At 37.9% G+C, this 26324-nt stretch overlaps 2 gene segments (V, D, J or C); both read right to left on the reverse strand.

Annotated features, from left to right (window-relative positions):
* Positions 1 to 12579: 12579 nt before the first annotated feature.
* Positions 12580 to 13302, reverse strand: LOC123819173. The segment is given in 2 exon segments: positions 12580 to 13022; positions 13169 to 13302. Coding segments are annotated over 2 exon segments (492 nt in total).
* Positions 13303 to 23605: 10303 nt separating this feature from the next.
* Positions 23606 to 24328, reverse strand: LOC123819174. The segment is given in 2 exon segments: positions 23606 to 24021; positions 24199 to 24328. Coding segments are annotated over 2 exon segments (495 nt in total).
* Positions 24329 to 26324: the final 1996 nt, after the last annotated feature.

Below are 26324 nucleotides of genomic sequence, written 5' to 3' on the forward strand. Positions count from 1 at the left end.
GAGACAAGCTCCTGTAAATGCCCTAGAAATACACCAACTAATTCTGCCCTAGATTCTGTTTCCTGTGTGGTTCAAAAGGAAAGATCAAACACTGCCTTCTTGAGGCCAACTTCATAAACATTGAGGAAATTCCCCATGAATTCACACCATAAAAAGAGCTGATAATTTTTTCAGAAGCGGGCTGCCCAATTGTGGACTGCTATTAATTTTTGAGAGAGTTGTGGGTGAAGTGGCAATCTGGTAGGGAAAACACTGCAGTTAGGAATCTGCTATATGAATTTGCAAAACTTTTTTTTAATTTTTAAATCCTCTCAGATTATAAATGTGCACACATACTATGTGCTAAACAGTCTTTTGCTTTATGCACATTATTCTTATACAGAATCATGCAATTTAAAGCAAGAGATTAGTTAATTCAAGGTTAATTATCTGGTAGGTAGCATGGTAAGTAACATATGCATCTGGCTCTGGAGTCTATGATGTTGGAATCTGCCATGCTATCACATTTGTGATGCTCGGTAAATGTTTCAGTCTTAAAGAAAACACATCCTAAAAGGAATGGGAGTCTATTTTGTGGTTATTCTTCCTAACAGCCAAAAAAAAAAGGGGAATACCCCAAATATCCATCAGCTGGTGAATGGATAAATAAAAAGGGGTGTATCCATCAATGGACAACTATTTGACAATAGAAAGGAGTAAATGCTAATTAGGTTCAGAAAAAAGAAGCCAGACACAAGAGATCACATATTGACTGATTTCATTTAAATGAAATATTTGGAAAAAACTTATAAAAATATAAAGTAGATCAGTGTTTGCCTGGGGACAGGGTGGAAATAAGGATTAAGCATAACTGGAGCTGATGGATCTTTTGGGGGTGATAAAAATGTTAAAACTAGATTATGGTAATGGTTTCATAACTCAGTTTACTAAAAATTACTAAACTATAAATTCAAAATGGATGAATTCTATAGAATACAAAATATACCTCAATAAAGTTGTTTGAAATTAAGAATTATGGTCTACCTCACCTACCACAGTTCAGGTATAATTTAGTTTGATTTAATGTATATATGATTTGTTTGAACAGTGATTTGTGTCTAGAACTTCTGATGAGCTCTGAAAATTATAAAAACAATATTTTCTGTTCCCTGTGAGCTCAAAATATAGTTGGATAAATAAAATATGTCCAAGGAATTTTAATAGTATGATATCACTAATTAAGATTGTCCAGGTCAGCCCTGGCTGGCGTAGCTCAGTGGATTGAGCTCAGGCTGCAAACCAAAGTGTCGCAGGCTTGATTCCCAGCCAGGGTACATGCCTGGGTTGCAGGCCATAACCCCCAGCAACCACACATTGATGTTTCTCTCTCTCTCTATCTCCCTCCCTTCCCTTTCTATAAATAAATAAATAAAATCTTAAAAAAAAAAAGGATTGTCCAGGTCCTGGCTGGTATGGCTCAGTGGATTGAACACAGGCCTGCAAACCAAAGTTTGCCAGTTTGATTCCCAGTCAGGACACATGCCTGGGTTGTGGGCCAGGCTCTCAGTTGGGGGGCACATGAGAGGCAACCACACATTGATGTTTCTCTCCCTCTCTTTCTCCCTCCCTTCCCCTCTCTCTAAAAATAAATAAACTAAATTAATTAATTAATTAAAGATTGTTCAGCATATAAATCTAACTTCTGGGAAATTGATAGCATTAGTTGACTGTGTAACCATAGAACCAGCTCAAAATTGTCCTATCCTGTTTAACAAGATATGAGATGGTTTTCAGAGACAGCAAAACCCAAAACCACAAGTCATGTAATCAAGACATACACAGAAGAGAGAAATTTGACCTCCAGCTGTATCCAGAACCAAATTCTCACCTCCTACCCCCCAATCAAAGGACTGAGACATAATCAGAACGTGAACTTTAGACCCATTTCAGAAGCAGAGGGTCCTGTTGCCCAGGAAGATCCTGTGTTGACATCCCTTTACCGTAAATGGCAAATTAAAACTTGCCCCATTAGTGTTTTCTCATACCTGTTCCATTATATCTTGAAAAACCCTCCCAGAACCCTGGACCAGGCAATTTGGGCTTTTGAGTATTAGCTTTCTGTTCTCCTGAAGCACCATTTATAATACAATAACCAATTTTTCTCCACTCCAGTTCTCGGTGGTTAGTGTTTGGTTCTGCTAGCACAGAGTGGACCAACTCTTTCTGCTATGCAATAACTTTAGTACCTTCTTTCCTGGGAACAACTGACATAAACGTAGGAAAGAGCATGAGGTAGGTGCTAATACCAGGAAACAGTGCCTGCCACAAAACAAAACTTAAATCCCGTTCTGAAAAGTGTAACAGGATTGGAAGGTGTCTCAATGGCTAACTTCTAGATTTCCTTCCCAAGAAAAGAGGTAAAATTATGGTTAAGAAAGAAAACCTTAAAGCACCTCATTAATATCTCCTAATTTAGAAGTGTAGGGGCTAGACTTGGGGATGGGCTGCTAGACAAACAGAAGCTATTCCAAGTCAAGCTACTGTTTTTCCCAGATCATAGCATTTAGATAATTCAGTTATAGAAGAGTAGGGGCATGACTGCATCATTCAGAAAGCCCACTTACTGTGAAGATTGTCTCTAATGAAAATACTGATCCACTGAAACATTTACCCACATTTTGGAAAAGTGTCCAGAATGAAAAGGGTATACCTCTAACAGAAGGAGAATTCCTCCAACTAGTAGGGCAGAGTCCTGCAAGTTATAGCTGCTCAATTTACTTGAAATAGAGACCAATTGACCTCTAAACATATTGCATAAATTAAATCTTACCTTAAGTGACTTGCAGGGTAGAAATCTCCACAATTCTAAATAAATAACACAAAGACTAGTCCAGTTTAATCTTTTATATTAGTGTTGAGTTGCACTCAAAATAATTTTATCTTTTGTGTATTCATTCAACAAATACATATCTATTGTGCTCTCTGTGTTCTAGGTATTTTTTTGGACAGAGAAATTGCAGTAGTAAAGAGAATAGAGCCCTGGCTGGTGTCACTCAGTAGATTGAGTGCGAGCCTGTGAACCAAAAGGTCCCTGATTCAATTCCCAGTCAGGGCACATGTCTGGGTTGCAGGCCAGGTCCCTGGTAGGGGAGCACATGAGAGGTAACCACACATTGATGTTTCTTTCCCTCTCTTTCTCCTTCCCTTCCCCTCTCTCTAAAAAATAAATAAGTAAGTAAATAAAATATTTTGTTAAAAGAGAACAAAACAGGCAGTAGGAGGAGAAAAAATTAAATAAGTGGATTTTTAAAAAAGAAGATATTTTAAAATAGTGACAAGCACTATGAAGATAGTACAATACTGCATTGAAATAGTACCTTTTGTGGTGAGAAAAGGTATCTGTTTCAAACAGGGTATGAAGGGAAGGCTCTGCCCCAGCACTTACTCTGTGACACCAGACAAGGTATTTAACTCTCTTATATTCAATTTTCTTTTCTACAAGTAGTCAGTGTCTTTCTGTTGGGCACTAGGCTAAGTATTGGCATTACCATCTCATTTACTTTTTATAGTAACCCTAGGTGGTAGATACTATCAATACCCACTCTGTAGGGATGAAGAAACTGAAGCATAAAAATCATTAAGTAATTGACCCAAGGTCACTTAACTAATGAGTGGTAGATCAAGAAATCCAACCCAAGTCTCTCTGGTCTCAAGCACTTTGCTAAACTGCCTCTGTAAAGGAAGGTGAAACCAACCTTGAAGAATTCCAAAAAAAATTAAATGAGAATACACACGCAAAACACCCAGTACAACAACATCCCTATCTTAGGCACTCAGACAGGGATATGCAGGGTATAAAATACTGAGGGGTTGAAATACACATGTGAAATGAAATTACAGTGGAGTCTATCACAACAGAAAGCTCAACATATTTCTGAGGCATGTTTTATAATTTACATAGCATATTTCATTTATTATCCTAAGTATCTATGGCCTATCATGTGTCTTACTGTTAATGGGAAATCAGTGCATTTGAATGTAATATTGAAATACTGGATCACGTATTCTAACAAGCAGTGTTCCCTACAATGGTTTATTATTTTTCACCATTGGCTCTTGTTCCCACTTTTCAGGATATTTCTATATTACAATGAAGCACAGAACAATAAACACAATTTCACTTAATAGCGAAAAAAAATGCCCAGTTCAAGCAAAATACAAAGCTTTGTTTCTAAGACATCTCATAACTTTACAGTCTAAATCATCCCATGTATTATATTCACCATTTTAAACTCAATCACTTTCACATCTAGAAGGGCAAAAAATAAAAAAATTAACCAGTCTTCCTGAATCTTCTCTTGTGTGGTTGATTACTGCAATGGGAAGGGTACTGACTGGTTCAGCAATGGTAGCTCCTAATGTACCTAGCGTTTGCCACAGTTAACCAACTGGTGAACACTGGAGGGCAGCAGGGAAGCCAGTGTAAGCACCGTGAAATATTTTAGCAGGACACCAGGTGGCAATGCTTCAGGAAAGAACTTTTTTCTTGATACTTGGAGTATGCTAGAGTCTGATTCTCAAGGAATCTCAAGAAAAGAAAATAGAGATTAGATAAAGGCTTCACAAAGTGGTGACATTTGAGTAAAGACATCAAGAAAGTTTAGAGGCACACCATGCCAATATTTGGGTGAATGGCATTACAGGTGGAGAAGTTAAAGGCAAGAGATAAAAAGTGCTGATATGGCAACATGCTTGGAGTACTTAAGGAATCATATCTATTGCTTCTGAGGAGAAGTCAGGCATCATTTTTAATGATGTTTCACAGAACACATGTATCAATTTTCTCTGGGTATTGACAAGATTTTTTAGTCCAATTGAACAGACACTCTGAATATGGATTTGACTTTGATGCTTGCAATACTTCTACCAAAATTACAGTGATGGACTTGCAGAATTCCTTATTCAACTTATAGCATTCCACATAGCATTGCCCCTGAATAAGAAGCTTGTTTTATAGAAAGTCAAGTATGGCAGTGAGTGGAGATGATTACTATGAACAAAGATTTTAGAATGGGTAATGGAAGAAGTTGTTATAAATACCAGCTACAATCATGAAATCATTTGCAGAAACAAGGACTAGAATAGATAAGAATATTTCTTTTTTTATTTTGATATAAATATATTTATGTATTTACTATCCATTTTTACTTCCCTCTCCTGTTTGCCTACATGTAGTAGCATAAGGTGTGTTAATAAAAATTAATCTTATACAGCCCTGGCTGGTGTGGCTCAGTGGATTGAGTGCTGGTCTGAAGCAGACACTGGCCTGCAGTGTCCGAGTCATTATGGATGAAATGAGACATTCACACAGACTGCCGAGTCCTGTGGAGGAAAAGGGTAGATGGCTTCTCTCTCAAGGGGAGCAAAAAAGCTGCAGCCTCTGCCATGACAGGCCTTTATTTCTTTTTCTGGGAACATTACATGATGGTCCTCATTTACTATGCCCAATTGGCTTTAGGTGGTTACTTTTTACAGAAACAAAGGAGCCAATGCTGCTAGTCACATCACAGAAGGGGGATATTTGCAAATGAAAAGGCAAAAGTGGTTGAACCCCTTACACTTATCCTTGGAAGGTTTAGCATAGATTTTAGGAAGTTACTTTGCAGTAAATGTCCTCAATTCAGGGTGAGGGAGTATTTTAGCAAGAGCAAGACTCAAAGCAGCCTAGGCACATTTCAGACCTGATTCCCCACAGGAGAATGTATCTGTGGGCATGGGTCCTGTGCATCTCCAAGTGGGAGCTGGGCCCACACCATGCAGAATGGTCTCCTACACTGGCCTGTGAAACAAAGGGTCCTGGGTTCAATTCCTGGTCAGGGTACATGCCTGGGTGAGGTCCCCAGTAGGGGGCATACAAGAAGCAACCAGACAATGACATTTCTCTCCCTCCCTTTCCCTCTGTCTAAAAATAAAAAAATAAAATTAAAAAAGAAACATTATTTAAAAAATCAATCTGTACAGAATCTCTTTGTATCCCAGCGGTTAAACTACAGGATGTCATTAGGAGAGAGCACACAACATTCATTTATCAGCCAGAGGTGGATAAATGAATGTTGTGTGCTCTCTGCAGGAGAGGGTTAGCTTAGTTTTCATAGGGCACTGTGGTAGCTTGTATTGAATCAACTTAACCATCTGAAAATGTATTTTTCAGAATTTGCTTCCCTGTATTGTTCTGGCTCAGGGTTGGCCATGAAAGAAACTTATGAAAGATTTTGAAGGTAGTACTGATGCAGCCGCAATATGTTTTATGTTCTGCAGGTTAGTTCAGGGCTCCAGGCACTGTGGCAACTCACACATATTGCTGCTGATCTGACAGCTCATCTTATTGTTGCCTCAGAACACCCCCCCCCCACTCTGCCAGATCTCCCCCTTCACTTCTGTTTGTCTTGGGCCAAGTAGGCATGCAGCATGATGACAAATAACACTCACTTTTCCTGAAGGTCACCCACCACTATGAGACTGAAGGAGGCGAGAGACAGACAAGTTTTACTTTGTCTCTGTGGTCCCAATTGTACTCATGAGTTCTGTATATCCTTACAAATCACAGTGGGTCCATGGTTTTGTCCACATTCAACTTTCCTTCACACATGTTACCCTAGCTGACTTACAGTAAATTCAGACTCACTACAGATACAAAGACAACAGCTTTGTACAGACTCCTCCACCAGCTCCAGCAATTGCATGAATTCTAATCCTTATAAGTAATTCCTTATTCTGTATCACTCGTGGTGGTTCTGCTTCTTAGATTGTGCCCTAACTGCCACAACCCCTAAGAGGAAAGGACTAAGGAAATGATTTTCATGATGATTCCAGATAACAAGACCCAGATTTGTGACATGAGCCTGTTTTTAAGACTGAGAATGTATTAGAAGAAAGTTACACTGGACACCTGTTTTCAAATGTCATAGAAGGAGGTTTTACCCAGAAGTAAATCTTACGATCCAGACCACAGATTAAGCAACCGCTGTCACTGCCATTTCGAGTCTGGAGTCTGCAGGTGTACCCTTCAGCTTGGCTTCTGCAGTTGCAGGGGACTCTGTTACTGAACTCTAGGGTTTTTGTTGAGCTTTTACCATTATTTTAAGCACTGTGTTTTCCCAGATAGCACAGAAATATTTTGCTGAGTCTTCTGGCTGTAAGGGTGAAATGCTGAAGCTGATGGTATTAGCTGCTTTCTGTAAATTTACAGAATAGCGGCCACTGTGTGCGTTCTCACCAGAAGAACTTTGATGAATAAGGAAAATCATCTCTCCACTAGTAAGCTGCTTATACCAAAAAAATATAGTATAAGCTCTGTCTTGTTTTCATACTGACAGTTCAGGGTAACTTTTGTCCCCCTCTTGCATGAATATGATTGGCTGGTCTTGGGCAACTTTCTGGGCCACACTGGATCCTATGGAGAAAAAAAATCAGAAAACAGAGCTGATGTAGTGACCAAAATATTGTAAGATTTAGACTAATTTTAGGACTGAAAGACAAATTAAATCAAAATCATAATCTGCTTGTTTTTCTCTACTCCTTCTTTCCTCCTCAAGTCCACATTAAGTAGCATAGACCCGTGTGCCATCCTTCCATCCTTACCATTCTTACCCATGTTTGGAACAATTCCTACCAGAGAAGACGAAGGCCATGAATACCCACAGCAGCCTGGAGACTGGCATGTGGCCCATTATCCCCTGCACAGAGGTGGCTTGTTCTGCCTCAAGCTGAAGCACAGATATACATAGTCCCTGGGTTCTGATGCTACTTCCCCAAACAGGAAATAGGGTTTCTTATGTTGATCGACCACATGATCTATGCACAGATAAGAAAAGACTCCAGTTCACTCTAGACCTTTATTTTGTCTACTTGTCTTTTGCTGGTAATTAAGTTAAGTGGTGCCTGAAAGATATTAAAGTTTGGAGCTGAGTAGAACTGAAGATTGAACCAGTTGACATACATTGATAGTTTTCAGAAGAATAATTTTTGGGGGCCATGTAAAACAGAATTTATTATGGACTGCGAGCCTTCCTTCTAATCTACTTATTACAGGTCATTCATTTAGCCTGTACTTGCTTTTCTCCAACCAGAATCCAATGGGAAAACAAAAACAAAAACAAAAACAAACCCTCACAGATCCTTGGATTTCTCAGTGAAAGGCAATCCTATCCAAAATTCTTTCTTACTCAATTCTCAGACTCAAGAGGGAAAGGACATTCAGTCCTATTGTCTCCACAAGTAGAATTGTACTTACTAGTTCATGTGTCTTAGAATTGTCTTGATGCCACATTTTCTATCCCATTGATCCAAAGTGTTCAGTCTCACTTGTTAAATTCCATGAGTGGGCATTTTATTTTATTCATAAAATAAAGTCAAGATCAGCGTGCCAGATATCTCTGTGACACAATGCAATAATCTACTCCCACAGAATGCGATAGCTACAGACTACGAGCACTTCGTACATATCAACACCACAGAAGTTAATGGCTGAAGTTTTATGAGCTAGTGCATCATAACGTGGAATGTAGCTGTTAGATCTTCCATTTGGTTTCATTGTTTTAATGGAAAAAATTAATCTAAAAGAATCCAAAGGCAAATAGACAACTGGAAAGGAATGTACAGACATGGCCTCTAAAACAGAGCCAGTTCTGTGATACTAAAGGCAAAATAACATCAAAAAGTGGCACAGGGAAGAGAATTTAAAATTAGTTGAGATGTCTTCTTTTCTATCCCATTTCACCTCTCGTTACTGACAGGTATTTGCTGCCATGGTTTGCAATTATTTGTAACTAAGTGGAGGAGATCGTGAATACCCACAGCATCTGGGGATCAGCATGACATAAGATTTTCCTCTTGTTGAAATGGCCCTTCTCCGTATTCCTGACAATACAGGTACAAGATCCCTCAGCTGTATAGAGCAGCTGCCTTTGAAATGTGGATTCTGGCTGGGTGGTTTGAATGTGTCGTAACACCCAGGTTGGGACATTTGGCTTGTCTTAAACATTGTTTTACATTCACTTGTGATTTAATGATGTGATTAAATCTGACAAAGGACAAGCGTAAAGTTTAATATTGAAGGAAGTATTGGAAAGAAATTTATTACTTAAAATTCCTAAGTTTAGTAAATTAATATTTGATAAGATCTGGAGGGCTTATCTGAAATAAATTTCTTGCTAAGCATGGCTGTGATTGCAACTCTTCATGTTTTGATTATTCTCTTGACTCCAACCTGATTCTAAGGTGAAATGCACTCACCTGTCCTGGGTTTCCTACAAGTAACAAACAAGTCATCATCCCCTTTCCTTATATTTGATAATATTATCAAATATTGGCCTATTTTTCAGTTCATCAAAAACAGTCAACATTGGATTCCATCATTTATTGCTTTGTTTTTGTTCCTGTTTAATTTTTGTACTTTATTTTTTATTAAAGTATAATTACATAGTGTAATAAATGGGCCAAAAGTATAGAGTTAGAAAATTGCAGATTGATAAACCATACCCCTAGCAACCTATAGAATATTTCCTTCGCCCCACCAAGATTCCTTGTGCCATCCCCCAAAATTCCCAGCTCACAGAGGTAATCATTGTTCTAAATTATTTCACTATGGATAAATTTGCCTATTTTAGAATTTCATAAAAATGGAATCATGCAGCATGTTTTCTATCTGGAATCTTGCTAGGCATTATGTTATTGATGTTCATGCATGTTGTTATAGGTATCAGTGGTTCTGTCCATTTTACAGCTGACTGACACTCCATTGTAGATGTATAACACAATCTGTCATTTTGGACAATCTGTCGTTTGTGGACATTTTCTCTAGTTAATTGCTATTATGGATAAAGCTGCTATGACCATTTTCTACAAGTCTTTTTGTGAACATATGTTTGCACTTCCCTTTAGTAAATGCTCAGAAGTAGAGTCGTTGGGCTGTGGTAGATATATGTTTAATTCTATGAGGAACTACTAAAGTGGTTGCTCATTTACACTCCAGTCAATATTGTTTCTGAATTGGGTTTCCCACATGCTTACTTTTTATTTTGAAATGATTTTTGCCTCACATAGAAGTTGCAAAAACATTGCAGAGTTTTCACTGATGACATCTAGATCCAATGATCATAGTAGAATGATCAAAACCAGGATATTGATACAATGCTATTAAACGACAGATTATATATGATCTGTCTCTGACTCACCAGTTTTTACATGTCCTTTTTCATGCATAATGCTATGAAATTTTATCACATGGATAGGTTGGTGTCATTACCACCACAATCAAGATAAAAAATTGTTTCATCACTCTAAAGAACCCCCTTCACTCACATTCCTCCTTCCTGCAGACCCTGATAACCCACAGCAACCACTGGTCTCTTCCATTCCCATGGTTTTGTCCTTTAGAGAATATTGAAATCATACATTATGTATGGAATCATAATAATCTAATAAGTGAAATTATCTACTATGTAGTCCTTTAAAATAGGTTTTCTTTTTTTTAGTCAGCATAATGTCCTTGAGATCCATCCAGGTTGTTGCACATGTCAATATTCCATTCAGTTTTATTACTAAATAGTATCCCATTCTATGAATGTACCACAGTATATCTACCCATTCACCCAGTGAAGAGTATTTGGGTGGTTTCCTGTTTTCTGGCCACAAGTGTAGCTGCCAGAAAATTCATGTACAGATTTTTATGTGGACGTAAGTTTTTCATTTCTCTGGCAGAGTGATTTTCTATATTTTTCATCTCAAGCACACATAAACTGATTACTAAAATTCTGCAGCATGCTGAAAAAATGTAGTTTTGCTGATGTGACAAAAAACAGGTATAATTTTGATTCATTCACACCAGATGGCTATTACTGTGTTGACTGTTTTTATTTTATTTTTATTTGACAACCTAAGGGGAAAGAGGTCAGTGCCCATGACTAAATAGTCAGTTATTCCATGTTTTAAAACTTCTGGTAGCACACAGATTGAAAATCACTGCTCTAGCATAGAAACCCAGGAGTGTGATTGCTGAATCGTAAGCGAAATTCTAACTTCATGTGAAACTAAAGAACTGTTTTCCAGAGTGACTGTACCATTCACCCACCAGCAATGTACAAGTGATTCTATTTCTCTGCGTCCTTGACAAAATTTGGTATTATCAATAATTTTTATTATAGCCATTCTGATTGATGCAGAGTGGTATCTCACTGTGGCTTTATTTACATTTCCTTACTGGTTAACAATGTTAGACATCCATTCGTGTGCTTATTTATATGCTTATTTCTCTATCTCATACCCTCTTTTGGTGAAGGTCTCTGTGAGTCTTTTGTCCATTTTAAATTGCATTGTTTGTTTTCTTTCTGTTGAGTGGAGACGGTTCTTTATATTCTGAATACCAGTCTTTTGATGGAAATTTATTTTGCAAACATTTCCTGACAATTTGTGGTTTGTCTTTTTTATTCTCTTATCAGTTTTTAAAATTTTGCTGAACTTTAAGGGTTTTTATTTTTATGAATTATATTTTTTGGTGATATGTCAAAAATCTCTTCACCTAATTCTCTTATATTTTTCTATAAAAGATTTATAGGTTTACATTTTACACTTGCATGAATGACCCATTTTGAGACTATCCTCAAATTTTTTTTGTGTAAGTTGTAAGTTTAGAGCAAGGTTCGATTATTTGCCTATGAATAACCTGTTGCACACGACTTGTTTATTAGACTATCTTGCCTCTTGAATTGCCTTTTCACCTTTGTAAAAAAAAATCTGTTTTCCCCATTTGTGAGTCTATTTCTATACTCTTACTCAGTGGCATAAAATTGTTAATGATAGACATTTATTTTATTTTAAATGTTAGAGAATCCATAGTATGGGTTTTTTCATTCCTTATATTTTGTTTATTTATTTTTTATCCTCACCCAAAGGACACTTTTATTTTTTTCATTGCTTTGAGAGAGAGAGAGAGACTGATGATGTAGGGGCTGAACCCACAACCTTTTGGTGCACAGGACACCGCTCTGACCCGCCAAGCCACACTGGCCAGGGCCATTCCTTATATTTATAATGTATGTTTTTTCTCTCTTCTCCTTTGATAATTCAGCCAGGTATATATCAATTTTATTAATAATTTTAAGAAAATTAACTTTTTAATTTATTATCTCTGTTTTGTATTTTACCTATTTGACTTATAATTTCATTCTTTTTGCTTACATTGGGTTTAATCTGTTTATATTTTTTCTATTCTCTTTTCTTGAAAGGTTTGATCATTGTTTTTCAACTTTTCTTCTTTAGTAATATAGGTATTTAAAGTTTTTTTCTATACACTATCTTTAGTCTCACTTCATACATATCTGTATGTATGTGTTTTCATCAATTTTCCTTCAAAAATATTTTCTAATAGCCATTATAATTGCTTCTTTGACATATAGATTATTTTAAAGTTTAGTGTAAAATTCCAAATATCTGGCTGTTTTTAGACATCTTTCTGCAACTGGTTTTCTAAATTGATTTTCTAAATCAATTCCATTTCGGTGAGAGAATAGATTCTATATAATTTCAGTCCTTTTAAATGTATTAAAACTCTTTTATGGCCAAACAGGTTTTTTTTTGTTTATGTGTGAATATTTCATCTGCATAGCAGGGTTTGGCTGGAACTCCCAGCTGCAGGTTTGAGTACAGGCTGCAGGTGCCTAGAGAGTACTGTGCACTTGCTGCGCAGAAGTAGGTGGCTGAGTCTCCAGGCTGGGAATCGTTGATGTGCAGTGAGAAGTGTTTGGCACTTCTGCTCAACGAAACTATAAATCTCCCATCTTCCTTTCTATTATCAACTGAACGTATGGCTATCAGTAATTCAGGGCCTTTACCAGGATACTGCCGATACCATGTGAAGTAGTCAAATGCACTGTTCTCATAAGTACAGTTCAGAATTGAAATCTCTTTTTCTTGTAATACCAAAGATTCAGGGCTCTGTTTCACCTGCTGCTGGTCACTTTTTCCCTTCTGTTGGCCACTCACACCTGCTTAAAAAAATAACAAAAAGTCAGTAGACTCCCCCAAATCATAGTTTCTTCTTAAAGCTCCTACCTGATGAGTTTGTCCATACCCCAATTTTCTCATTGCCCAAATTAATGATATATCCCAGAGTTTCTCGTCCACAACTCACAGCCTAGTTGAAGCCATAGGATTAAAAATGCTCCCAGGATCTTGTCCATTTCTTGGCACCAAAGGGTAGTGACAACTTGAATGGTCTTGCAGTTTCCTCAGCCAGCTGGAAGTATGACTTTAAATTCACACCTGCTTTAATTCTTTCAAGAGGCCACACCCTTTCACAAGTACTTTCACTTAAAGCTATTTCTGTCAAAAAAAGCACTTCCTCATTTTGCCCAAACTTAGAATTGCTGAAGATACTTTCAACAGGAATGAAAATATGCCCTATCTATACATAGATAAGAATCAGTTTAGAATTTATCTCTCCCAATCCTTCTTTTCCTTTTTCCTTACACCTCTTGAATGCAAAAATTGTATGCTAGGACAACTTGATGTGTTGATTCAGATTACATTATTTTACAGTAGAGAAGAAATGGATCTCAGGAAGCAACAAGATTAGCATATATAGAAGCCTTTCTTTATTACAAATATCAACTGGTCTATTGAGAACACACAGGTGACATAATATTACAAGCTAAGGTCACCAATCAAAACATAGAGAATATATGGTTCTTCTGCCCTAAAGGAACTTAAAATTTTATTACAATCTTTCATATATGTTTACATTTTACATAACCCTAATAAATGATAGAAGATAATGAAATCAATTTTAATTTCTTTATATTTCTTCTAAACTAAAAATAGATAAATTAGGTATTTCTAAGACTATACTTGGGGGAAAAAATTAGCAAGTACCAGAATGATCTGTTTGGAGGAGCTTTGATTTCCAAATAGATAAGAGAAGGTAGAAAAATTCTGCAAACATCAGAAGATGTGGGCTATGACTCTCCAGTAATGCAACATTTTTGGGAGATCTCATTGTGAGTCTGAACAAACATTGGATATTTTCTTCACACTTTATCTTCATGGATGAAATATCAAAACATAATCAATTTGTTCATGTTAGCACAGCAGGGTATACAGACATAAGTTGAAGATAAATTCCAAAACAGCCCTAAAAGTAGGATTGACCTGCATTATAAATACTAGAAGTTAAAAGCAGTAAGGAGCACATTTTTGAAGCACAAAAGGAATTTTGTTATTTGTATCTGATACCATCTCAAATTTAGTCAAAGAAAAATGCCATCACAGTCCAACAGGAGACAAAGGTAAGAGTCCTCATTCCTAAATCTACAATCTAGTTCATTCAACTCTGGTGCTCTCACGGATTTTTTTTTAATATTTGTTGAATTTTTTATGTGTTTTTTTCTTTTTCATTTATTCATTCATCAATGCATATATTCATGTATATTTATTGAGTACCTAATGAGTGCCTATTAAATGTTCAATACCTGGGTCTTATTCATGCTAGAGACACAGTCCTAATCTTCAGTCAGCCTAGTCCCAATACTGAAGTACAGTCAGTTAAAACTCACCAAAGAGAACTGTGTGTCTATATGATAGGATGAAAAAAAGAGTGATGAACTGTGCTTCTGGAACCAGTCAAAGAAGGGTTCTGATGCAGGATGTGCTTGAACTGGGACTTGCACCATGCCATCAGTAGATTTCGCAGTAAAAAGAATGGGAAAACAGAATTCTGGGCACAGATTAACTTAGAGTGGCTGGAGATTAGACTGTGCATGGGTAAAAACATTAAAAATGTATATTAGAGAAGCTAATGTGCCCCTGACCTCAAAAGACAATGTATATTATTCAAGGAATTGTTGGTTTCCAAAGTCATTTTTCTAACCTATTAGATTAGAAAAATACAGATATTATTTAGGTAGATGAATAGATACATACATACACACACGATTGATAGATATAAAATGAAGGAAAGGATTAGGTAATAACTTACTAGATTTTTAAAGGATAATTTCTATCTACTTGATGTGTATGTGCAAACCTTAATCTTCTCTGAAGCAGCATTGCCTCATTGTGGCCATTTAGAGAAGTTACACTAAATGTTTTCTTTTTTATCCTCACCTGAGGATACGTTTTATTGATTTTGAGAGAGATAGGAAGGGAGAGAAAGAGGAAGAGAGATAAACATCAAGGTGAGGGAGAAACGTTGATTGGTTTCCTCTTATGCACACCCTGACCAGGGATCAAATCCACAACCTAGGTATGTGCCCTGACTGGAGATCAAACCTGCCACCTTTTGGTGTACAGGACAACACTCCAACCAACTGAACAACCTGGCCAGGGCTGCAATGAACAATTTCCTACAGCATCTCAAAAGTGTGTTCAGCAACCATTGTGTCAATCATAGCACTGAAATAAGTGGCTGAGTCTTATTTAGCCAATGATTTCTTCTGATGGAAAGAGATTTTGTTGAGGTCTTTATGAAACCTTTGCTGCTGTTTACTGAGGTGTGTTTCAGGCAGATCTGGAGGCCTTGGTTGGGATCTGGGCATACCAACAGAAAACAAGTCTCCTGAAATATTCTTGATAGCATCTGACCTGCCCTAGGGTCCTCGCCAAAGGCAGAAATTGGCCCGTGGGGTGAGTCACTGCATTGAGTTATCCTTCCTCTTATAATACCAACATCAGATCAACGTGGCCTTAAACAGATCCTAAATTAGATCATTGTTCTACATCTTTCCACTAACCTGCACTTCATGATGACTAATGATGTAGAACAGAGGTTGGCAAACTTTTCCATAAAGGGTCAAACAGTAAACATTTTTTGGCTTTGCAGGCCATTCAGTCTGTTGCAATGACTCAACCCAGCCACCGTAGCATGAAAGAAGCCATTGAGGATACATAAATAAGTGAGCTTTGCTGTGTCCCAATAAAAATGTATTTACAAATGTAAGTGGCAGGCTGAATTTAGTTCTTGGGCCAAGCATTGTTGACCCCTGATGTAGGGTGTCTTTTTATGTGATTTTTGATCATCCATATATCCTTTATGAAGAGTCTGCTCAAATATTTTGGTCATTTGTAAATCGAGTAATTTATCATTTATTGAGATTCTTTCTAAATGGCATGTTCTTGATACAATAAATAATCTTATTGATATATGGACACAATCATCCTAAAAGTAATTCCGTAACAGCTTCAAAAAATCTGCTTTTGGAATCAGTGACTTAGCAGATAAACAGCAATAAACATCATGATCCTGACTGGAATGAGCTGCAAAAGAGAAATTCTTTTTTCCATAATTATAAATGTTGATGATTTTTTAAGTTCTGATATTATGCCAACTACTTTTGCTGGTACTAAGTTTCAAACAAAGGCAGACATCCTTGACGTTAAGTTTGTTATGAATATAAAAGAAAAAACAGTAAAATATGTTGCCCAAGTTCAAATGCCCCATAGGAAATATGCTCTGACAGCTTCAAAGAATGAAACAGCCTGAAGTAGGGTTTATGCTCTTGAGCTCCCCACAATATCAGGCTGTCAGAATGTCAGATTTAAGATCTGGCCCTTTCTTTGGCCTTTTCCCATTCCTGATTCAGGTGTGCATAGCTGAATCTCCAAGGTCTGGCCCTGGGTAACAGGCCCCAAGATTATGGGTATTTAAATAGTTCATTCATTATTTTCATTGTTGAAAAGTAGTAGTACTTCTCATAATTATGATATCCTCAATAGGTATGTTATACCCATAACATTAGACATTGTGAAAACCACCACTAATAAAGTTTTCATGAGGAGATAGAAATTTAGAAGAGACTGAGCCTTAGTTTTCACTCATTTTGGATAGTATTTCTAAGCACATAATATTTTGACTTAAGAAAAGACATGGCATTCCTGTTTTTTTTTATCACCAATATTCTCAAAATACATGATTGTTATGATGGAGAAACATATTGATTAATTATGTTTGTGGTAGGGTTAGGCTGAGGACAAGATGACCACCTAATTTCTCAATGAAGAAAGTCAGTGCATTTCAAAGAAAAGCTGAACTTTTGGTTGTTTTCTCTCTATTCTATGTGCTAGTAACTGGAATGAGAGGCTGTGAATTCCAGAATGGCAGTGTGATTAGATCTATGGGGACCTTCCCTAGCAAAATAATTGTAACTGGTAAAAATAATTTTAAAAAAATTAATGTCTCTGGTCATTGTCCTAAGACTGAACATTGTATCCAGCAAATTAAAACAATATACAGAAATCTATTAAGAAAAAGCTACTAATCACAAGTATCCATAGGAACAGAAAGAGTCTGTTGCACTGGAACCATAATTCACTCCCCACCCCCACCTCAGCATGATGGAAGCTCTGTTCTGGCTGGTGCAGCCCAGAACACAAGGCACGCTTTCCCCCAGATCTCCCAGTATCTTCCTGGGAGGGACTGACTACCAACATTTTTTATCTCCCCAGCATTGTTTTGCAGAAGCTCTATTACAAGCAAGAGAAGCTGAGAGATTTGGGGCTACCTTTTACCTCTCATACCCCCTACTCATAGGATAGAAACTCTACCCCCAGGTGTCACAGGTAGGCACAGGTAACCAGGTTCTCAATGATCACAGACAAAGAATTGAACCGAACACACAGTTTATAGCAGAAGAGAGGGCAGATTTATTAAGCGATAGTACACTCCACAGAATGTGGGAGCAGGCCAACGCTGAGCTGAGATTGATCTCAGGGGCTGGAGGGATTCTATTCTTATAGAGCCAATCCTTCCTGGCCAGTTTTGGTGGGTTTTTATTGCACATGTGCAAGTAGTTGTATTACTTTAAAGCTACTGCACAAATGGTCTCCCGTGATTTTCCTTGATTGGCCACCAGAGAAGGGGCCGCACAATGTTACCGAATGGACCCTTCCTTCTCCTGGGGTCCCCCTGTACTAGGATCACTACCTGCCACCAGGGAATTATAGCTCTCCACGTTAGAGATTGGTGAAAAGGAAAGGAATTATTTATTCAGGTTATACAGACTTAAAAGAGTAATGACTTAATGTCTTCATTAAAATCCTAAAGTCCCTTAAAACACCCACAAACACACATAGTACTTCCTTCCCCCCTTTGCCAGGTCTGGGGTACCGTATCTGAGGAAAAGAAATAGAAGTTGGTGGCTCAGGTAGTCACCGGCTCTTCCCAGTAATCCGTGCTTAGCTGGCAGGCCTCCCTCAGTTCCTGGCACCACCAGGGTCTCCAGTTCTTAATCCAAAACCACGTGGCACCTTCTCATGGCCCACCAGCAAGAGTCCTTTCACCCCTTTCCTTCCTGCAGCATCTCTCCTGCATTCTTCCAAGCTGCTAATAGGGAGCTCTGCATCGCTGCTACATCTTGCTTTCCAGCTTTCTAAGCTGCGCGGCAAAGGGGGACCCAAAGCCGTGTGGTTCTCCCCCTGCCAAAGCTCCATGGTTCTTCTCTTCTAAAGCTGCATGGTTCTTCTCGTCCTGGCTGCCACACCTGGGTTTAAATCCCAGCGCCAATCTTCCTCTGCAGCCCCATTTCCGACTCCGATAATCTGCTACACTTGCCAGCATTCCCATATTTTTCCAGTTTTTCTAGGCTGCCACAATAAATCCAGGCAGGTGTGACCCTGTGGCGTGGAGCCAGTCATCTCCAAACTCTTATGCAGGCTCTGTAACCAGCAGGAGTTGCCTCCCACTTACATCCTGGGTGGAAGTCACTCCCATTCCCCTAGCTCAAAGCACAGCCAAAGATATTTAACATATCTATGAAACCAGTTAAATGTTATAGATATGCCAATGAAGATGATTTCAAACTTCCTGCATCCAGAACCAAAAGAGAAAAAAATTTAAGTGGCCAAGTTTGTGATAATTTATTATAGCAGTTTTATTAATTTGCTGCAGTCATTGTAACAAAGTATCACACATTAGGAAGCTTAAATAAGAGAAACTGATAGGCTCACAGTTTTAGGCTAGAAGTCCAAGATCAAGGTGTGAGCAAGTTTGTTTCCTTCTGATGGCTGTGAGACAAAATACAAAAACAAAAACAAAAACATTCAATTCCTCCTTCTCGGCTTCTGATAGTTTTGTTAGCATAGGTAGCTAGACATTAATAAAGAAAGGTAGAAAAGGGAATCAGACATTAAGAAGCTTAATAAACTGGGAGGCTGAATCCAGTACTGGGCCTGCTTCACTAGAAAGCTACAGCTTTACACATTCCCCAGAGAACCGCAGGTCCTTTCGCACAGATTACTGAGAGAAGGAATAGAACAATAAAGGGGAAATTTCTCTGTTGGGCACATGCCCAGCAGAAGCCAGGACAGTACAAGGGGAGGTGCTACTATTTTGAGGTATGCTAAATAGGAACAAAGATGGTTAACATATGAGGGAATGTCTAGCCTAAGAAAATGATTGGGTTTGATAAAGGTCACAGAACCCTGAAAGATCTAGGAAATGGATTGGTTAGGTAGCAGGCCCAACACAAGCCTGGGAAGGACTGGGAAATTGATTTGTTAGCTTGAAAGGGTACCTAGTCCTTCCTAAACTTGAGATAATATAATATAATATAATATAATATAATATAATATAATATAAGGTAATGAAGGAGCTCTCCCTCTCTCTTTCCTCTCTCTCTCTCTCTCTCTCTGGATAACACAGTCACCTTGTTCATTCACGTGTTCTCTCTCTAAGCAACTGTGTTGGCTCCAGGTGCGGGTCTAGGCACAGCACCAGCCAGAGTGCAGCGGGGAACAAAGGCTGAGCTAGCCAGATGGGGATAAGGACATGGACTGAACCAATGTCGCAAAATGTCTGGACGCTGACCCTATATCTCAGCCCAATGAAGACAAGGCTGAAATTTTATCATGGCAGGATGAATGAAGATGAGACATGGAAGTGAACTGAGATGCCCTTTGTGTTTACTTTAACTTCAATAAACCTTACTACACCACAACCTCCCATACTTGGGTCCCTGGAATGCTTTCCTTGCAGCTCCATGAAAGAGCCTTATTTCCACTGGCAGAAGTTTGATGGCAATCTTCTATGTTCTTTGGCTTGTAGAAGCATCACTTCAATCTCTATCTTCATCTTCACGTCGTGTTCTCCCTACATGTCTGTTTCTGTGTCCAAATTTTCTCTTTTTGTAAGGACATCAGTCATATTGGACTAAGGCCCATCCTAGTGACCTAGTTTTAACTTAATTAATTACATTTGCAATGGCCTTAATTGTAAACACAGCCACAATCTGAGCTACTAGAGATTAAGACTTCAACATATAAATTGGGGTGGGGAGGAGCACAAGTCAACCCATAATAGTAACCATAGAAAACTATATCTAATATATTATTAAAAATTATGAGATAAAAAGAAGAAAGAAAGTGTGACCTTTACACAGAAAAAAATGTAGGCAATAGAAAGTATTATTGAAAGGGTTCAGATTTTAGGCTTAGCAGATAGTTTAAATATAATTTTTAAAACTAATGGAAAGCATGCTTAAGAAAGTAAAGAAGGTATGTTGACAGCATGTAATTAAATAGAGAATATCTATTCAAAAGGTAGAAATCTTTTTTAAAAAGGTAGAACAAAATGGAAATTCTGGAGTTGGAAAATATAATAACCAAATTGAATCAGTCACTAAAGTTTCTCAATAGTAAATCTGTGCTTCCAGAATAAGAAATCAGTGAACTTGAAGGTAGATTTACAGAGCTTATACCATCTGGAAAAACAGCAAGGAAGAAAGAATTAAGAAAAATGAACACAGACTTAGAGAAATATGGGACACAATTAAAACATATACATAATGGTAGTATCAGAAGGGGAGGAGAGAAAGAAAGTAACAGAAAAAAATATTTTAAGAAATAATATCTCTCAACTACCCCAATTTGACAGAAAACCATTTACTCATTTCAGAAGCTCAATGAGTCAATGTAGAGTAAATTCAAAGAAATCTACACCCAGACACATGGTTAAAATGTTGGAAGATATACTGAAACCCTTGAAAGCAGAAAGAGAAAAATCTTCACATACAGGGGTAACTCTAATAAAATTAAAAACTGACTTCTCAACAACATGCTTTTACATTCATTCAGTCCCCTTGAGCAAGCCAACTCCCCTCTGCATTGTTAGACAACACACTTAGATGTCATCTGTCCCACCTCAACTTCTTTAACACTGTTCCCAGCCTTTGTCCCAGGAGCAGTCTACTTTTTCTTTCCCTCAGGGCCAACTCCCTCGCATGCATACTCCAGCTTTTTGATAAACTTCTTGCCTGAGTACTATTTTTGTGGTGAAATCTATTTCCGTCTCTGGAGTTCCCAAGAATCCCCTGATGCCAGTAACACTCACTAATATGTTGTTAATGTAAGAAATATCTGAACCTGTAGAGAATTTTTATGAGTTGATTTGAGTTAAATTAATATCAATTGCAGGAAACAAAATCTCAAGAGATTGAGAAAATGCTTTGGAAAATGGCAGTTTTACCATTTTATATATCAGAACCAGAAAGGAAGACTTAAGCCTTTCTGGTTCCCCAGCCATCTTGGTGACTGTGCTTGGTAGGGGTCCATTGCACACCTAAGGGGTTTATTCCACACCTAAAAGGTCCATTCCACACCTAAGGTAGGAAGATAGTGGCTGCAAAAGAGGAAAAAAGGAATAATTAAGAGGGTTACATGAAATTCATTGGTGATAGATTAGGGAAGAGGGAGAGCAAAGCAGGGAAGTCACTGGGTTTAGATAACAAATAAAGTGGGTAAACACATACTTTTTCTGCATTGGTGGGTATAGGGTAGTTAACATTTATAGCACATAGAGATGGTATGCAGCAGAACAAGATAACAATGAGGGGCTTGTGGCCTGTGTTCTGGTGGGAGATTGTGCACTGAAGGCTTTGGCAAAAGGGCAGTGAGTACTCTGACATTCCAAAGGTATGTTATTGTAGATGCAAAAAGACAATAGACAAGCTCAGTTAAGGTAAAGAGTGACCTTTGTTAAGAAAGATAGGAGCCTCAGACTTGACTGCCTGCCATGACTCTCCTTTAGTTAGGAAGTGTTGATTTCAGACTATCCTTTGTGGTTACTTTAGGTCTCTGAGTTCTCAAGGTCTGCCATGCAGGCCTCTTCTGAGCTTGTCAGGTTTTATATGTGACTTTTTTTTCATCCACAAAGTTAAGACACATATCAGAAGCCCTAAAGTAACCACTAAGAAAATAACTGAGTAATATAGTGAAAAATAATTAAAGGAATTAAAATATTGCACTAGAAAATATACACTTAATCCTAAAGAAAGCAGTAAAGGAAGAACAGAAGAATAAAAAAATACATGGGAGCTCTGACCAGGTGGCTCAGTGGGCTTGGAGCACTGCCCCATACACCAAAAATGTTGCAGGTTTGATCCCCAGTCAAAGGACATACTGAGGTTGTGGGTTCAATCCCCAGGCAGGGTGCATATGGGAGGCAACCCATAGATGTTTCTCTCTCACATTGATATTTCTCTCTCTCTCTAAAAAAAAAAATCAGTGAAATATAAATTTGGTGAGGATTAAAAGAAATACATGGGACATATGGAAAACAAAATTAAAATGACAGACAAATCCAATTGTATCAGTAATGATATTAAATGTGAATGGATTAAATAATTACATCAAAAAGCAGGTGATCAAACTGGTTAAAAAGTGATATACAAGTATAAACCATCTCCACAAGACACACTTTTAAGTCAAAGATAAAAATAAGTTAAAACTAAAATGATGGGGAAATATATACAAACAGCAAACATGAGAGCTGGAGTTGCAATACTATTATTAGACAACATCAACTTTAAACAAAAAATATCACTAGAGATAAGAATATAATGATAAAATGGCAAACCAATCAAGAAGATGCTATAAACACATAGGTACCTAATAAGAGACACAAAAATACATGAAGCAAAAATGGGCAGAACTCAAGAAATAGAAAATCCAATGATAATAGTTAGAGATTTCAATATCACACTTTCTATAGTAGAACAACTAGGCAGAATATCACAAAGAGAGAGAGAACTGGAACAAAACTGTAAACCAAGTAGACCCAAAAGACATCCACCTTACAGCAACAGAAAACACACTCTTCTCAAGCATGGAGGGAGCCCTCTCCAGGATAGCCTCATATCTTGAGGCTGCATAAAGGAAACCTCAAGAACAGGACCAAATTAAATATACATTTTAAAGTTTTTTCCCACAGATTTATCAACATACAAACATTTAGAAAATTTTTTGTTTGCTTGGTTGCACTAGTAGGATGGGATATGAGTTTTTGCAGTTGTCCTGGGACACACTGTGGTGAGGCTGACTTGAGCATTTTTGAGACACCCACTAAGCTAGATCGTTGTATAACAACATCTTTATTGGAGAAATTTTTCTTTCTATTCCTTTCTCCTTTTACTCTTTTTAGAGTCCAGCATCCTGTGGCTTAGTTATTTATATTAATTCTATCCTCTTATCAGCTTCTCTGCTGGTTCCAAGTTAGAGATTTATAGTGCAGAAAGAGGTGTAGATTAAGAAGGGAATATAAAGAACAAAATCCCAAACCTATACAGCTGAAAGGTACCTGCAGCTAAAACCCTGCCAATGTGGGTTTAGAATATTGAGCAGTGCAAATGTTGTGTGGTGATCCTGTGATGTGATTGTGGTTGGGGGAGGAGCTGAGCTCAGCTGAGAATTTGTGTACGGGCTGCAGGTGCCCGGGAAGCGCTGTGGCTCCACAGCACAGAAATAAAGTGGCTGAGTCTGTGGTCTTGGAAGAGGAAATAAACAATGTACTGTGGCGTTCCTTTTTCGTAGCATTTAAGTTTCCATTCCACTTTGTCCCTGAAGGAATGTAAAACAGGTTGATGAGGTGGCCCTCAGAATTTTGGTGAAACCATTGCACATTGTTCACAGAGGTGGAAAAGTTGCACCACAGTGTGGAACTGGCTCCTTCCTGGAGACTCAAGGCTGAGGGATTCTGCTCCACCTGCAGCCCTTTCACACCTGACGAGAACACAGAAACAGTCACAGTGATGGTCCAGTATAACACCCACAAAAAACCAGAAAATGCCCCCATAAATCATGAGAATGATAGAAAGTCTGCCAGACTCGTGAGCAACTTCTCCTCCCTTCCTCAACAGTACTCCCCGCAGACTCACATCTGGGACAGCCCCAACTCACAGCAAACATGGGTGCACAAAAGCCCCAGCACAGTGCTCAACAGCCTCTTCATGATGCTTTGCCTTGTTGCTTGAGACATTTTCACCCTAAGATGTATTTAACTGTCCCCTGCCTGGATGGTGAGTGATATGGTTTCATTCTGGAGCTGTTCCTGCACCTGCAACCAATCAGCCTCACTCAACAAACCCTGCTCAGAGAGTGACAGGAAGCCGCACCTTTCAGCCTCACCCCTACTGAGAATGGGCTGGATGGAGAGTGGTGGAAGGAGAGTGAAAAAGAAAGGTCACTATTGTATTACTTGAGGGACATTTTCTGATAATCCTGGAGGTAGTAAAGAGTGTAAGCAGGAAAGGGAGGGGCTGTCTCCCCTAGCATAGATAGGGGAGATGCTAGGAAGGACCATAAAAAGAACATTCACATATTATATCCAAGTAACAGGCTTCTGTTCTGACAAAAGGATCTTTACTAACCTATAAATTAATCACATGAGAGTCACTGCAGTCATGCAACATAATAAGAATGTAAATTTATGTATTATCTACTTAATGAATTCCTATTATTGGACTGTATGACATCTATGGATGGGAACTCTCCTGGAATAACCAAGACTAGTGGCACATGTTGTAAGAAATGAACCAAATGACTGTAAATTGTCAAGAAAAGAATAGTATACATTCAGACATTATTTTTAAATATTATCCTTCCTGCTTCACATCATGTTTTTCTAATTTTTTCATTTTATTTTTTATTTCTCTTGTTTATTCTATTACAATTTCTCCCCTTTGCTCCCATCCACGCAGCCCAGACTCTGCCTCCTCAGTCCATCCCCACACTGTTGTCCATGTCTATGGGTCATTCATACATGTCCTTTTACTAATCCCTTCCCCTTCTTTCCACCATTCCCCCCTTCCTCTTCTCCTTTGGCAGCTGTCAGTTTGTTCCATGTTTCCATATCTCTGGATAATGGACTAAAAACTGTGGTACAGTACATTTACACAGTGGAATACTACACAGCAGAAAGAAAGAAGGAACTCCTATTTTTTGCAACAGCATGGTTAGAATTGGAGAGTATTATGCTAAGAGAAATAAATCAGTTGGTGAAAGACAAATACCATATGATCTCACTCATAAAAGAAATCCAATGTTTTTCTAATTCTTATCTGTAAAAACTTCCTGTGGGTCATGCTGGCAGTTTAGTTCATCTTTTTTTCTCTCTAATTCTTCTGGTGTCCTCTTTTCTTCCCACTTTTGCTTCTCATTACATTTTAGTTTCATATTCCCCTTACTGCCTCTCTTGTCCCTTTTTTTGGTTTTCTAGTTACAAGAAAGAAACAGAAAGAATATTAGATAAAAGATGGCATTTTATGGTTTAGAAATAATTTGGAAACTGATATTTAAAAATCATAGCTAATAAAAATTTAAAAATCAGGAAAATCTAAAATCTATACTTTGGAATTCTTATTCTTCTCTTTGCTTTATATGACTATTTTATCCAGGAGTCATTTCTGATAGCTACAGATAAAGATGATGTAGATAAAGATAATGATAACAATATAAATAGAGATATATGCATTATAGCTATCAACTTCTAGTACTTGAATCAAAGAATAGACAAAGCTATTAACTGAAAGGAATACTCAGCAAGAAGCATATTACTTATGAGTTGGTAAGAATTTTGTTTGTCTTCACACACAATTATTCTTCCCTCTTTACTATTACTAGCCCCTATTGCAACACTAGCTTCCTCACAGCAGTCTTGGTTTAAGAAAAGCCTATAGCATCTCCTAATGGGCTAAATCTTAAGAAAAGAGCACTTGCCAGTCAGCAGATGAGATGGCTCAGCCTAGCCTTCCTGCCTAGGGCTATCCCTGTGGATTGACTTGAAGCTCTGGAAGTGTCCACAAGAACAGAGAGTACCGTAAACAGGACCATGAGTCCCCACAGTGTCTTTTATGAAAATAAATTATTTCATATAATGTAATTATCTGTACTTATATGAAATCAATTCATTTATCTTTTACCTGTGAACTTATAAAAGAACATAAGCCCTCCAAATTGATTCTATCTAGTTTAGCCAATATATTTAAGAATGTTCTAGATCTGGGAAAATACAAAATGAATTAAAC

This window comes from Phyllostomus hastatus, unplaced genomic scaffold, assembly GCF_019186645.2.
Source record: "Phyllostomus hastatus isolate PE091 unplaced genomic scaffold, TTU_PhHast_1.1 phas_contig_301, whole genome shotgun sequence".
Lineage (NCBI taxonomy): Eukaryota > Metazoa > Chordata > Mammalia > Chiroptera > Phyllostomidae > Phyllostomus > Phyllostomus hastatus.